This window comes from Phlebotomus papatasi, chromosome 3 (assembly GCF_024763615.1).
Source record: "Phlebotomus papatasi isolate M1 chromosome 3, Ppap_2.1, whole genome shotgun sequence".
NCBI lineage: Eukaryota > Metazoa > Arthropoda > Insecta > Diptera > Psychodidae > Phlebotomus > Phlebotomus papatasi.
Window position 1 is genome coordinate 84,166,514 of NC_077224.1, and position 14,080 is coordinate 84,180,593.

Sequence of the window (14,080 nt, forward strand, 5' to 3'; positions counted from 1 at the left end):
GTTTTTTTTTTCGTTATTTTCACTGAGTGGGACTCGAATTATTAGTTACAAGAATACAGCCAAGGATCTCTCTGCCGAAGAGCACACTTTGGCGCTCTTGCCAACTGCACCACGAGATCTCTTTCTTTCAAGATTGAACATTAAAAACGCTCTGGAGAGCGTATTTCTTAACCGATTTCAGAAAGTTTGGGTTCACTGGAAAGGTCTTCGAATCCCGGACCAATTTCAATCACTTTCAACCGATAAATGATTCGGAAAATTGGTCTGGAACTTTGATAAGGGTTTGATCTTGTAGCCATGACGTCGTACCCCATGAATAATATATATCAAAACATACCTCAATCACAAGTTCAAGCATTCTGCAAAGCTGAAACGCTTTGCCTCCTTTTTTTACCTCAAACCTCATAAAATGCAATAATATTCTGTGAGACTTCTCATTGAACCATCATTATCATAAACTAGAGAGTTTGAATCCCATGAGTATATTTTTCCAAAATAAAATAAAAAACCCCAAAAGAAGGTGGATAAAGGAGTGTCGTGGAGAAAAGTAAAACGTCACACATAATTAACAATGAAGCAGAGATTTTGGAGAGAATAATGGAGCAGATGCCACGAGGAGCAACAAAAAGTTCTTTAAAAAAAAAAAAAGAAATGTGCGAGCAAAAGAAGTTTAAAAAACGAACATCCACCTGAATCTCCCACAAGGAGTCTGTTATTTATTTCAACGAGCTTTTTCGCTCACCACACGAAACTATCTTATGTTGTTGAGATTGGGATGGGTTGTTAGTGATTCTGGTATGCATTTTCCCTGTTAGTTCTCTGGTCTTTACCACCTCATTCGCCGACATTTTTCGTTTCTTCGCAGAGAACGTCCACGAAAAGAAAAAAAAAATCCGACAACAGATTAAATTTATTGTAATTAGATACGCAAATAAGATTGTCTGTTTGTGAATATAAATATAACAAATAAAGCAGGGAAATAAAGAAAATAAAATAACGACAGGTCATTCTTTCACATTGAATTTCTTCGAATGAGAAAATAGTGAATAGTTATACAGAAAAAAAACCTTCAAAAACGGTCGTTAAATAAATTTGCTATAAAACTGGAAAAATGACCATCTTATTTGGGAATTTTAGGTTATGTTGGAACATAACCTCAAATAATGGTAAAAATTTGGTTTAATAAAAATGGCCAGAGTTTTTCAAATTTGAGTTTATTGAGATTCAGTTGACTTCATCTGATGTCTAATCGGTTAATTGAGCAAAAAATAAAATTTTTGAATAAACGAGTTTGATCATAGATGGCGGTGACGCGAGAAAAGGAAAAAATATCTGTCAATTGGGCAGAAAGAAGAAGATTAAAGATAAAAGCTGCTTGCTGTCTGTCTAGAAGAAATTTGGTCCTCGATCCGGGTGTTTATTACAGAGGATTATCTATTCAAGGTTTAGAGAAATGAGGAAGCTCCGGAAAGTGATTGTCCGGGAATATTTTTAACTAGATTAATACCTATTTAAGATTGGTGTCTGAGGGGTCTATGTGGGGGAGTAATGCGATACATAGCCTCTTCTCCTCCATTCCTATGTTCACTCCCAAGCAGGCTAGATGCCTGGTAGGCCCCGGTACATTCAGGTGAGTGATAGAAGATTGTGTAACCAACTCCAGTGGGAAGTCACGAACTAAAGCTAACGAGCAAAGAATCTGGTTCTTCTAGAGAGAGTTGGGCTAGGAGCTAACAATCCTTCCCCGTAAAAGCAAGATTGTTCTGAGAATAAGGTTAGTCCAAGAGCCCCGGTCCTTTAAAGGAACGTTGCAGCCACCTAAGTAAGGTTGGTCTGAGAGTTGAGAGAGCTAGGAAGGGACCATCAGGGCAGTATTTTATTACCAAATTCCACCTATTCAAGCTTTGCCACAACGAATTTCTGGCAAGGTTAATTGGAAAATGATATTGGATAGACTGCAAACATAACCACAAAAGGCATATTTTGAATGTCAAAAACTCTCAAAATGTGTGTCCGGAAGCACTTTTTATAGTTTTTATGTCCCAAAATCCATAATTCTCAGTTAATTTTAGCTAAAACTTTGCTCATAAATATCATAATTTTACCCGAGAAGTGATTGAATCACATCTCTAACCTTACTTTTTTTAGGTTAGCGATGAAAACTTCTAAGTACAGTAGAGTTCCTCAAATTTGAACATTTGGGGGATGTAGATGACATTTCTCACTCCTCAAATTTGAACGATATTTTCAAAAACGTAACATAATTCATGTGAAATGCACTTTGCCTAAATGAAGACAGTTAACTTTAGGGAATATGTCAATGCAATTTATTGTTAAAGAAATGGAATTTGTTGAGGAAGTTAATATAATACGATAATATTGAGGAAACAAAAGAGAAAAATGGTTCTAATTCAGACTCCACGCAAAACTTTCTTCTCATAACCTCACATTTTACATTTTAAACTCAACCGTCGTTCAAATTTGAGGAGTTCATATTTGAGGAACTCGACTGTATTGCTTTTGTAATCTCGCTTTTCTCGCTGTAAAAAAAACTAGACGTTTCAGAATTGCAAATCCTAAAATGAGTATCACAATACTGCTAACTTTCCACAGACGTTGATTGCAAAATTAAGGTTATAGAAACATAAAATAGTTATCTCAGTCCATTCTCATACGAATTTTACCAATTTCCACTACTAATAAAGTGTTTTAATATAATCTGCAATTAAATTTTGATTCTTTTATTTCCTAAATTGTGAAATAAGGGTTAACTAATATAACATAATTCAATAACCCCATTTAATTAAATATTTAAATGCGTAAAAATCATTCAAATTGCCAAAGCCACAAGCCAAAATGTTTTATTTATATCTCAAATTCCTAAAGACAAATTTCAGTGCCCGTTCTCTAATCCGGATCGGCGTAATCCAGACGAGTTCTCGACGGTTACATATAAAATAATTTTGAGGTTATGTATGAATGTCTGTTCACCAATGAAAATAAATTATCTTGTGAAGTTTTTGTTTAATAAATGAAGTATAATAGCATAGAATTCTCTTATTATGTTTTTTTTTAAATCTTCTTTAAAACTTTTATTCTAATTCTAGAAAAAAAAACTTGTATTATATTTTCGAGACGTTGAACAAGTTCAAAAAATCCATCCGGATAACGAAGCAGGCGCTGTATCTAAAATAATGTCGATATTTTTTGACATTCGAAGTATTTTTTGCCTTTTGAGGTTAGATACGAAATAACCTCACTTTCTAAAATGATCCAATGGAAAAATAAGACTGAAATCTTTGTACTGCTTAACTCTTTCCAGATAGTAACGCATCCGCGAGACAATTTGATATTTTTTTGATCAGAAATTGTCTTAGTTCGTGAATTAATTAAACTCCATTGGACATCTTTATAATTTTTAATTGTAATCGTCCAGCAGAATCGGATTTTTATTGATTCTAAATAGTATAAGAAATACTTTTTCCCAGAGTATGCAATCCATATTCTCTTTGAATACCCGACATCCAAAAGGATAAGTTAAAGTTATGCTCAAAGCATTTACAGTAGACTCTCTCTCAATCGGGCTTATTGGGCAAAATGTCATCCAAATTATCGAGATTTGGGTATCAAAATTATTGTAAATTCTACAAAAAGCCCTCAAATATAAAGAATCACGATAAAACAAGAGAAACTAGAGCGAATTTGAACAAATTTGCTTCAAAATCAAGCATGAAAATCGCCAACAGAATTTTGTGCGCGATTGAAAAAGAGCCGATTGGGCGAGAGTCTACTGTAAATTGTGATTTTTGAGGTTAGACTTTTATAACTAAACTAAAAATTATGTTAAACATCAAAAACATACCAAGAAGCTTTAAATGTTGAACAAAAATAAAAAATAAACAAAAGAAATTCATAATTAATCAACCAAAAATTAGTTGATCTTTTAGGTTATGTTCAAAATAACCTCAAATTTCATAAAAGAAGTTGTTAGTAGGTAAAATAGAGGCACTGAGATCACTTAAGTGGTTAAATATATTTCTCTAAATTGGTGAAAATAGAAAATGTTTTGGTAGAAAATCCCATGTTTGTTTAGCTAATCAATTGGTTCTAGTAAATTAGACCAAACATGTGATAAATGGCATGTGATTCTTCCTCAAGCAAAAAACAGCCAAACCACACGTGATAATTTATTAAAAGATAAACGCTGTCGATTAGATGGATATTTAAATTGAAAAAAAAAATAGAAACACGAAGGAGCGCCGAAGAGTTTGAGAAGAAAAAAAAATGCACGCTAAATTGGAAATAAAATCGACTAAAGCCCCATGGCTTTTGTTGAGCTTAAACTCTGGGTTGATCTGTGATTTAAGATTACCAAGGTGGATTTCTTTATCTCCAAAAATATCTACCTGTATCTTGTCTTTCTTTTTCCTCCAAATTCAAAATAAAATAGAGGAGTTTTCACGCTGAGATTTATTTGATAGCAAAGTTAGAGAATCGATAAAATATTCTAATGAGACTCAATGTTGCTTAGAACATGAAAAAAAGAGAAAACATAAATTTAAGAGACTCACCTTCTTCCATAGAAGTAGAGAATCACCTTTTATTGGATCTAGATTTCACATTGAAATCAGTGTGGCCCTCGAAAACCATTTTTTCCAGTATCCTGTGGAGCGATATTTATTAATTAACCTAATAACTAATTCCTTTTTTGAACGAGAAGTCAAAATTAAAACTCCCCAATATATTTTTCAATAATTTGGCGACCACCAACTTTAGCAATCAGGGCAATCAGGGCCTTATTTGCCTTTTTACCCAAAAATTTAATCCTTAGTTTTTAGGTTATGTTACACCTAACCTAAATAATTCAGCACGTATTCAGCAGCCTTTTTTCAATTTGATGATATATTCGACAAATATTTGGCTACAAAACAAAATAGTCAAAGTTTTTTGTAGTAAATATTTAAAATTATAACCTCAAAATACGTATTTTTTATTGAATAAACACGTTATGTTTAAATTATAAATTTATCATATACTTAACCTTAAAAATCAGGAAATATTTCGAAAAATACAGGTTCCTAAATGTATATTTAAAAATAATTTTGACAATTTCACACACAAATTGACCAATTTATGATGATTTTTGTTGCAGAACTCTATGAAAATTAGAAATTAGAAGGTTGCAAACTTCAAAAACATTTAGTGGTTAGTGCTTTTTTCATGAACTTTGAAACCAGAAAATCGTCTTGCCCGAAGTATAAGCTTGAATTTTACAGAATTTCTTCCAGGATTTCCTCTAAACTCGCCACGGAATTCTCATGTATTTCCGGAAGGAATTTTTCCCTCGATTTCCCAGGGAAATCTTCGAGAATGGTATGGAAAATTCGGAGACTTTTCCTCGGAAAAGTTGGAGGAATCCTCTAGGAATGGCCATTGAATCACTAGGAGTAAATTTCCTCTTTAAATCCCCAAGAATGTCGGCAGAAACTTCCCCATAAAATTTCCCCTTGAATTAATCGGGAATTCATTGGGAGCCAGCCAAATTTTCCCTAAATCTCTCTGTTGAAATGGTCTGAAATTTTAGGAAGAAAAACCCTGACGTAAATATAGAAATTTCGGTGGGAAATCCTAGAGAAAGATAATATAGAAGTTGCACATGGAAATTTCTCTAGGAATTCCATTGAAATTCCGTAGGAAGTTACCACACTGAGAAAAAAAAAGAGGCTGCGATTCGCTTTTTTTCTTCGTAACTTTAACACTTTTTAGGTGTAAAAATATATCAACATTTTTTAATGTTAATTTTACACCTTTTTAAGGGTAAAATTAACATGAAAAAGAGTAACTTTGACCCCTAATACACCTAAAAAGGGTAATATTTACACCGATTTCGGATCAATATTACAGGGTCAAATTAACATTTCTGGAATGTTATTTTAACTTTTTCGGATTTCTCTCAGTGCATGTTTCCGACAGAAAATTTCCATGGAAACCCTTGGTAAATTTCTACTATAGTGGTTAATTTCTCGAGAAATTCCACTCGAAATCCTATGATGAATCCTGGAGACTTGTAGAGGAAAATTCCTTTGATACCTGGTGCAATTTCTATAGGGAATTCCTTCGGGAGGATTTTTTTTATGGGAGTCTTTTACGAATGAATGGAATTTTAACCTCAAAAACTTGTCAAGACCCAATAGATAGTTTTCAAAATTAGAACTTTTCTTTGGATTTCTGAATACAATTCTAATCTAAAACCAAAAACTCGAAAAATTTGAAATTCCCATAGATCTATCCCGCAAGTTTTTGAGGTTAGATCATCGAAATGCAAGAATTGGGCGTAAAATGGTAATTTATATATACTTCAATGATTGTCATGTAAGCAATTTGGATGCATATTTTCAAACCTTTCAAACGGAAATTCGAAATATTAATCTGTGGAAATTAGGTTAAGTTTAGTATTCAATAAAAAAGGTTAAAGACAAAGATTAAAATTCAATAAAAAATAAAATAAAACAAATGATATATCAAAAAAGACCAAGTTTTTGCTCACTTCCGATGTCTTAAGTCTGTTCAATCGAACTTTACCTTTATTGATCTTTTAGGTTAGGCCGAACATAACCTGAAATTCTAAAATAATATCTTAGGAGGCGCATAATAAAATGAAACTTATTTTTGAATTCGTTTTCTCCTACATAAAACAATTTTTTTTAATTCGTATTGGAAAGTTTTATTTTATATATTTTAAATAATTGTAAGACTCTAGAGGTTATGATAAAATTTCGAAAGGCAGACACTTAGAAAGAGCTCAGCTTTATTTATTTGTATTTTGTGCTGAAATAGTCTTTCATAGTCTGACTTTCGGTGTGTCCGACTTTGAACACTGTCCGACTTTGAACACTGTTCGACTTTACACACTGTCCGATGTTGAACACTAACCGACTTTAAACACTGTTCGATTTTAAACACTGCCCAACTTTAAAAACTGTCCAACCTTAAACACTGTCCGACTTTGAACACTGTTCGTCTTTAAACATTATCCGACTTTAAACACTGTCCGATGTTGAACACTAACCGACTTTAAACACTGTTCGATTTTAAACACTGTCCGACTTTAAACATTGTCCGACCTTAAACACTGTCCGACATTGAACACTGTTCGTCTTTAAACATTGTCCGACTTTAAATACTGTCTGACTTTGAACACAAACCGACTTTAAACACTGTCCGATTTTAAACACTGTCCGACTTTAAACACTGTCCGACTTTAAACACTGTTCGACTTTAAACACTGTCCGACTTTGAGCACTGTTCGTCTTTAAACATTGTCCGACTTTAAACACTGTCCAACTTTCGGTGTGTTCGAATTTAAACACTGTCCGACTTTAAACACTGTCCAAAGTTCGGTGTGTCCGACTTTGAACACTGTCCGACTTTCGGTGCATCCGACTTTAAACACTGTCCGACTTTATTAAACACTGTCCGACTTTGAACACTGTCCGACTTTAAACACTGTCCAATTTTCGGTGCATCTGACTTTAAACACTGTCCGATTTTGAACACTGTCCGACTTTATTAAACACTGTCCGACTTTGAACACTAACCGACTTTAAACACTGTCTAACTTTCGGTGTCTCCGACTTTGAACACTATACGACTTTTTGCAAATTACCCTCTTCACTTAATTTTGTTTTTTGCAAAAATCATTTTGGTGGTTAAAAAAATTATTGAAAATTCAATGAAAATTATTTTCCTATACAATAATGTGAAGAAGTTTTAAATAAAATTAACAATCTCCAACCAGTTCAAAACTTCGAAAATTTCTAATCAAAATTTCTGAAAATTTACTTACTTTATTCAATTCTTCCCGGTTCTGCAGACTCCAATTCGGTCCCATTATCTGTCTTCCTTGGAGTGGTACTTTTCACCTGACGCAGAACCACGAGATTGTTCTGATGATTAATTATTTTAACAGCAACTGTTTTGATCAATTCAATGAGCATGAGATATCCCCTCGGGAAGGCAAATTCTGATGGATTTCTGTAGAAAACATGAAAGAATTCCATCGTCTGGGGACAGAGTCTGGCCATTGTTGTCCTGACCACATGGGCCATCACATTGATATTTTGCTCCTTGATTTGCGCCAAGATCAAAAAGTTTGCGTACCCATTGAAAAAGAGGATATTCTTGAGACATTCCGGCAAATTTCCCAAATGTCTCTCAATTTCCCCAAAACAGTGAACCGTAAGTGGATCATTTCTGTAAGACATGGGATGGATCGAAGGTGCTCTATCGTCGGGTTTTAAGGATATTGACATGTAAGCCAGTCTTTTCCTCGGAGTACCCATTGATCTGAAACGGAAAAATCTTGCTCACGAATTTCGAAGAAAAACCAATACAGGATGGACATTTTTAGAATCCGGAGCTACCATGAGCTTCGAAGGGCTTTTATCAATTGAACTTGTAACGGTAAATTTCAAATAAAACGGAAAAAGTGTCCACAGGTTTTCAGGTTAACCTATATTAGTTTATTTGGGCAATGATTCTAGCGGAAGTCCATGATTAATTTTACATGGGACAGCAACAAAATTCGAAATTCCTCGTAAAATCAAAGGAACTTGATTTAATTTGTCCGTAAAATCCAATTATTGACAATAATGAGATATAAAAATATAAAAAAAAACATTTTTGATTATTAAAAAATAAGATTGGTCAGTAAAAAATCGAAAAGATAATAATTTTGAATGCTACACTCAATCCCGGTATTATGCACATATTCGGGACCGATAAAAACACACGAAATGGCATTACGCATCGAGGAAATTTGCACGAATTTTGCGAGGTGTAAAAGTAGTTAAAACAAAAAGATTCAACTGTTTAATAGAAATGCATTAACAAACATTAGTTTTTGGCCAGAGTTCTTTAAAAAATGGTTAGAATATATAATAAAAATTTACCTTAAAAAAAGAAATTAAAGTTTTATTCTGAAAAGCAGCAAAATGTTTTCAAATTACCCGTTTCGAAACTTAGTATACATTCAGGCGTATTTCAAAAATGATTTCACAATAAAATGACTCCAAATGGTAGGCAAACTTGCATAACTGAATGTGCATAATTCCGTCAGGTGCATAATCCCGAAGGACTTAATGCCGGGACTGAGTGTATATTGCTGGAAACCCATAATCCAATGCGAGACAAAATTGTATCAATGAGGCTATTTACACCGCCGCGTTAGATTGGGATTATACTGCCCCAAAATCGGATTTCGGATAATTAAGTCTTAATCTAAGGCAGTAATCTAAACGATTTCATTGAGGTCATTTAGACTGTCGTATTAAATTATAACTGCGTTGTCCCAAAAACCGATTTTGGGACAATGCAATCTCAATCCAATCCGGCGGTGTAAATGGCCTCAATGTTTCAGAGATTTCTGAGTTTTTCACATGAGAAACTCACGGTTTTTAGAACGTTTCCTCTAAGCATTTGGTGAAGCTTTCACAAAAAGCATCACGTGAAACAGTTGCAGCATCTAAGAATTCACATGAAAATTTTTACAAAAGCTCGACAAAATGCTTACTAAAGGGAATCTCAGAGCCGTGAATTTCTCACGTGAAAAACTCACCATCTAAGAATTAATACCCAGAAATTTATATTTCGTATTTTTTCCTAATGACGTCTACACATTAGAAGCAGTTTTCGTCAAAAATTTCTTTAAAAAAAAATGAGGTTTCTGCCTGATAGGGGGAATTTTCTTTTAAAAAAAAAGCACTTTAAAAAAAATCTTTTAGTGTGTAGATACCTTCAGAGAGCTCTATAATAAATCTACAAAATAGTCCTGATAAGGATTTTTGGCAAAACGACTATAACATTTCTACAGCCTTTTAAAGAAAAGGTTGAATTGGTACAATTATATGACATGTGCTGAAACGCCAGTTTTTGGTCCATAATTTTATTTTACGAATTATTTACGAAAAAAGGAGTGTAGTATAATAACTTCCGGCTGTTATAAATGCAGATTTAATGATTACCTTAGATATTTTTCACTTGCAATCTAAAGCAAGGTATATTTAATCAAAATACGCTAATTGTCTGAATAATTCGTCCTCAATACGACTTCGACGTAACTACCGCTCATCTGATGAACATGCAATGTTATCAAAAGTAGTATACTTCAAGACTTTCCTTTCCAAAATAAAAACCAAAGGCATTTAATCCACAAATAATACACATTTTATTAATATTAACAAAATCCGGCTCTCAGTAACGATTTAGATGTCGAACAATGGTTGAATGACCAACATCGAGTTCTTTGGCAATTTCTCTGGTACTTTTGCTGGGATTCGCACTAACAATGGCTCTCAACTGCTCATCATCGACTAAAGACGGTCTTCCACGACCTTTGTCGTCCTCGAGACTCTCATCTCCTTGGCGGAATTTCTTAAACCAAAACTGAGCTGTACGAACTTTAACTGTATCCTCACCGAGTTCCTGATTAACCTTTCTAGCAGCTTCAGCCGCTTTGAGGCCCATTTTGAACTCTCGAAGCAACATTTCTCTGATCTCCTTTTTGCTCATCTTGAACAAAATATCAAAATAAGATATAGAATGTCATTCTTTAACTTAACCTCCAAACTCTACTAAATATACTATCGTCTCATTATGCAATTTTTATCTTAAATTTAGCAAATTGTTTAACTGACGGAAGACTGAAAGTTGTTTTTTTTTAAAGTGACCAAAAATACAATTTAGACTTGTTGCTTTAGCTTTGTAAATTTTAAGGAAGATATTGTCAGCTTCAAGCCTGAGGCTCATGCCATTTCTTGGCTAAGATGGCTTAGTTTGCGATAGAGGATAAGCCAGAACCTTTTCCAGATCTTAATTGCGACTTGGTGCATAGATTATGAAAATTAACTACAATACCTTAGGCGGACTATTAAATTACAGAAAATATAAACAAAGTGCGCTGTTAAACGTTTATAAAAAATATTATTCTATTCGACAACATACACGGTAGAGAAATTTATTTCCATATCGAAGAGTTTTTCCTACAGAAACGTAGGGAATTTACTTCAATATGAACATAAAATTCTGTATTGTGTAGAGGCTAGAGGCCATATGACCTCAGCGCTAAATCTCTGCCATAATACTCTAATCTTAACTCTTTCCGGACCGCAGCATATGCTGCAAGCCAATTTCACCATTTTTTAATCAAAAATATCTAAGCTCAAGAATTAATTGAGGTCCTACAAAAAATATCTTACATTTGGACATACTTATAGTTTGTAATCATCCACAAGAATCGGATTTTTATCAATTCTGAATAATTAAAAAACAGTTTTTCATAGAATAGTCATATGCTTCTTTGGGTACTCAGAGTCCCAAAAGAGACGAAAGAGTTAAGTCCATATAAGCAAGGGCGTAGCAAGAAGAGGCCCTTACTCTTCCTACACGATTAAAAAAAAATTAAAAATGTATAACTAAATTTGTCGGATCTTTAGAGGTTTAAAAAAACTATTTTTTTTATTTTGATAGAACACGGATTTATGGTGAATATTTGTACGTGCAGAAACTTTGCATAAAACCTAAGTATTTAAGAACTTCAAAAAGATTTTTTAAAAGGCTTTTAAAAGCAAAGTAGTCGTATTACAAGTTTTTAGAAAATCTGTTAAACTTTTTACATCTGCCCAGCCCTAAAGTAATCAAAATCGATTTAGTATTTTGAATTTTTGGTAAATTTTTGGAAGAAACGGCAGAAAAAAACCTTTTTAGGCTCTAAAACAGCATTTTCATACAATTTTTCATCAATTTCCCGGGATTTTCTTTAAAGGCTTCTAAACATTGGGTGTAATTTTCGTCAAAAATTGCTTTTTTGAAGGAAATTACCTGTACTGCTATAGGTAGAAACGTCAAAATTTTGTCAGAAATAAAATTTTTAACAAATATTGTTCTCAAAATGTATAGAAGCCTTAAAGAAAATTCTTTCTGTTTGTTTTTAGTAAGCTTGTAGCTTACGAAATACACCAAGTTAATTAATATTGGGTTTAGTATAAATTATTTTCAAATATAAAAGAGCAGAATAATATAATAATAATAATAATATTTATTTAATATTATATATATTTATATAATATATATATTTAATATAATATATTTAATAATAAGAATCTTTTTTCCAATTGTTTATTCGAATTTCTACCTAACTTATGGCTTCTACACATTGGGAGCAATTTTCATCAAAATTGCCTTTTTGAAGGAAATTCCTTGCAGTGTGTTGTAGGTGGAAACGTCGAATTTGTGTCAAATATGCTTTTTGACAAAAATTGCTCCCAATGTGTAGAAACCTTTACCCACAAAAGGCCCATTTGAAAATGTTTCTGGAAAATTTATTGTAAAAATGTTTTAGATAAGAACAATCGAGATATTCAAATGGATTATGGTGAACGATAATTTTTACGATTTTTTCAACATAATCCTACAATTGACACTTTGAATTCAACCATAGACATTCAAATTTCAGATTTGAAACCCATTTTAATCAGATTTATGTTGATTTTTTAAGTAAAATCTAAAGGGTAATTTTGAGTTAAAAACATTTGTTCAGAAACATTATTTGCAAGCTTTAACACAATTTTCTCAAAGTAAATCTACTCATTAACTATAACGTTTTTGTACTAATGTTTATATCCGTCAAAATTGGTGAAAAATGGATTAAAGAACATAATTCTTCCAAAAAAATAGTTACTAAATCTAAATGATATTTTTCACAAAACACTGAGCAAAGTATTTTATTTGTTTCTCAAGAAGCTTAAATTCATTAAGATTAGATTAAAATTGAATTTCTTGCGATTTTTACTTAGTTCCTTACGTTAGAAAAACTGGGAAAATGCTCCAAATATATTCTACTTCTAATAATTTTAAGTTCAGCTTCTCATTAAAATCCTGGTTAACACCTTACATATAACTTAATTAAACTTCTTTTGAAATTTACACAACAGTGAAATGGGCTTTTAATTGATAATATATTTTACAGTATATTTTTAATTTACTTATATGAGTAAAACTTATAATTTTTTTTGTTAGTTAGGTGATAACTTAAAACAAATTTTAAGAAGTAGTAAACTACTACAGTAGACTCTCAAATTCGGGCATATGGGACAGAAATGTCAGCCGAATTAGACAGAAATTCGGGCGACAAACTTTCTGAAATGCAACGATTTTTTATTCATGTGCATATAGATATTGAGTTTACACACTCATATTATATATAACGTAAATTGCATGAAAATTCCTCAATAATGCAAAATCACATCAAAAGTAAGACAAATCATGCCAAATTTGAGCAAATTTGATAATCATAATCAAACTTGAAAAATGACAACAAACTTTTTTCAAATGTAACCGCTGCCCGAATTAAAAAGTAGCCCGATCTTAAAAGAGCCGAATTTGCGAGAATCTACTAATTGTATTACAACTGATTTTGAAAAACATAATGAAATAATCGGTTTATACCCGTTTCCGCAATTGAGCTTTTATATTGTACAATAATTAAATTTAAATGAATAATACTCTGCAAAAGAAATTTAAACTGCAAAGTTTACCTGTTGAATATCGATATAGAAAATTATTTAAATCTTTTAACAAAATTAAAAAAAAAATGTATAATTTTAATAGCAAAAAGTGCAAGTCTTATTTTTAATAGCAAATTATCAATTCAAACTGTAAAGTCCTGTCTTTACATTTTTTTGCGGTAAGAAAATTATTATTGAAGGAATCCTGATCCTGAAGCTAAGCTATAAATTTTATCTCAATTACAATAGCTGTGCATTGTTTCTAACAAGTGACCCTCCCTCGCCCATGAAGAAAATGCTTTTTTTCACGTAATTTGCCTTGAATTCAACGAATTTTCTTTTCCAAAACAAAATTCAGATCATGAAGGACACTTACCTTAGAAAATCTGGAAGGATTACTTATTAAAATCAGGAATAATCTCTAAAAACTGAGGAAACGCTTTTTTGTTTATTTCACCACTCCGGTTCAGTGACATCGAAATTTTGGTGTTGCCATGCGCGAGAAATGTGATTCGGAA

General features: G+C 32.4%; 1 protein-coding gene across 3 annotated transcripts in view; it reads right to left on the reverse strand.

The window, feature by feature from the left end:
- The window catches only part of LOC129806101 (histone-lysine N-methyltransferase SETMAR-like), a 28,575-nt gene extending 14,500 nt beyond the window's left edge, over positions 1-14,075 (reverse strand). The window contains exons 1-3 of one of the 3 annotated variants that reach the window (XR_008752145.1): positions 13,939-14,074; positions 7,847-8,346; positions 4,572-4,663 (exon numbers count right to left, since the gene is read on the reverse strand). Coding sequence is in view for 1 of the 3 variants with exons in the window: in XM_055854454.1 (XP_055710429.1) it covers positions 10,252-10,569 (318 nt within the window). In the remaining 2 variants the exon portion in view is untranslated. Of the gene's footprint in view, positions 1-4,571; positions 4,664-7,846; positions 8,347-10,183; positions 10,570-13,938 lie in introns of those variants that run through there. The other 2 variants (XR_008752146.1, XM_055854454.1) reach the window with 2 other exon arrangements.
- Between the last annotated feature and the right edge of the window lie 5 nt (positions 14,076-14,080).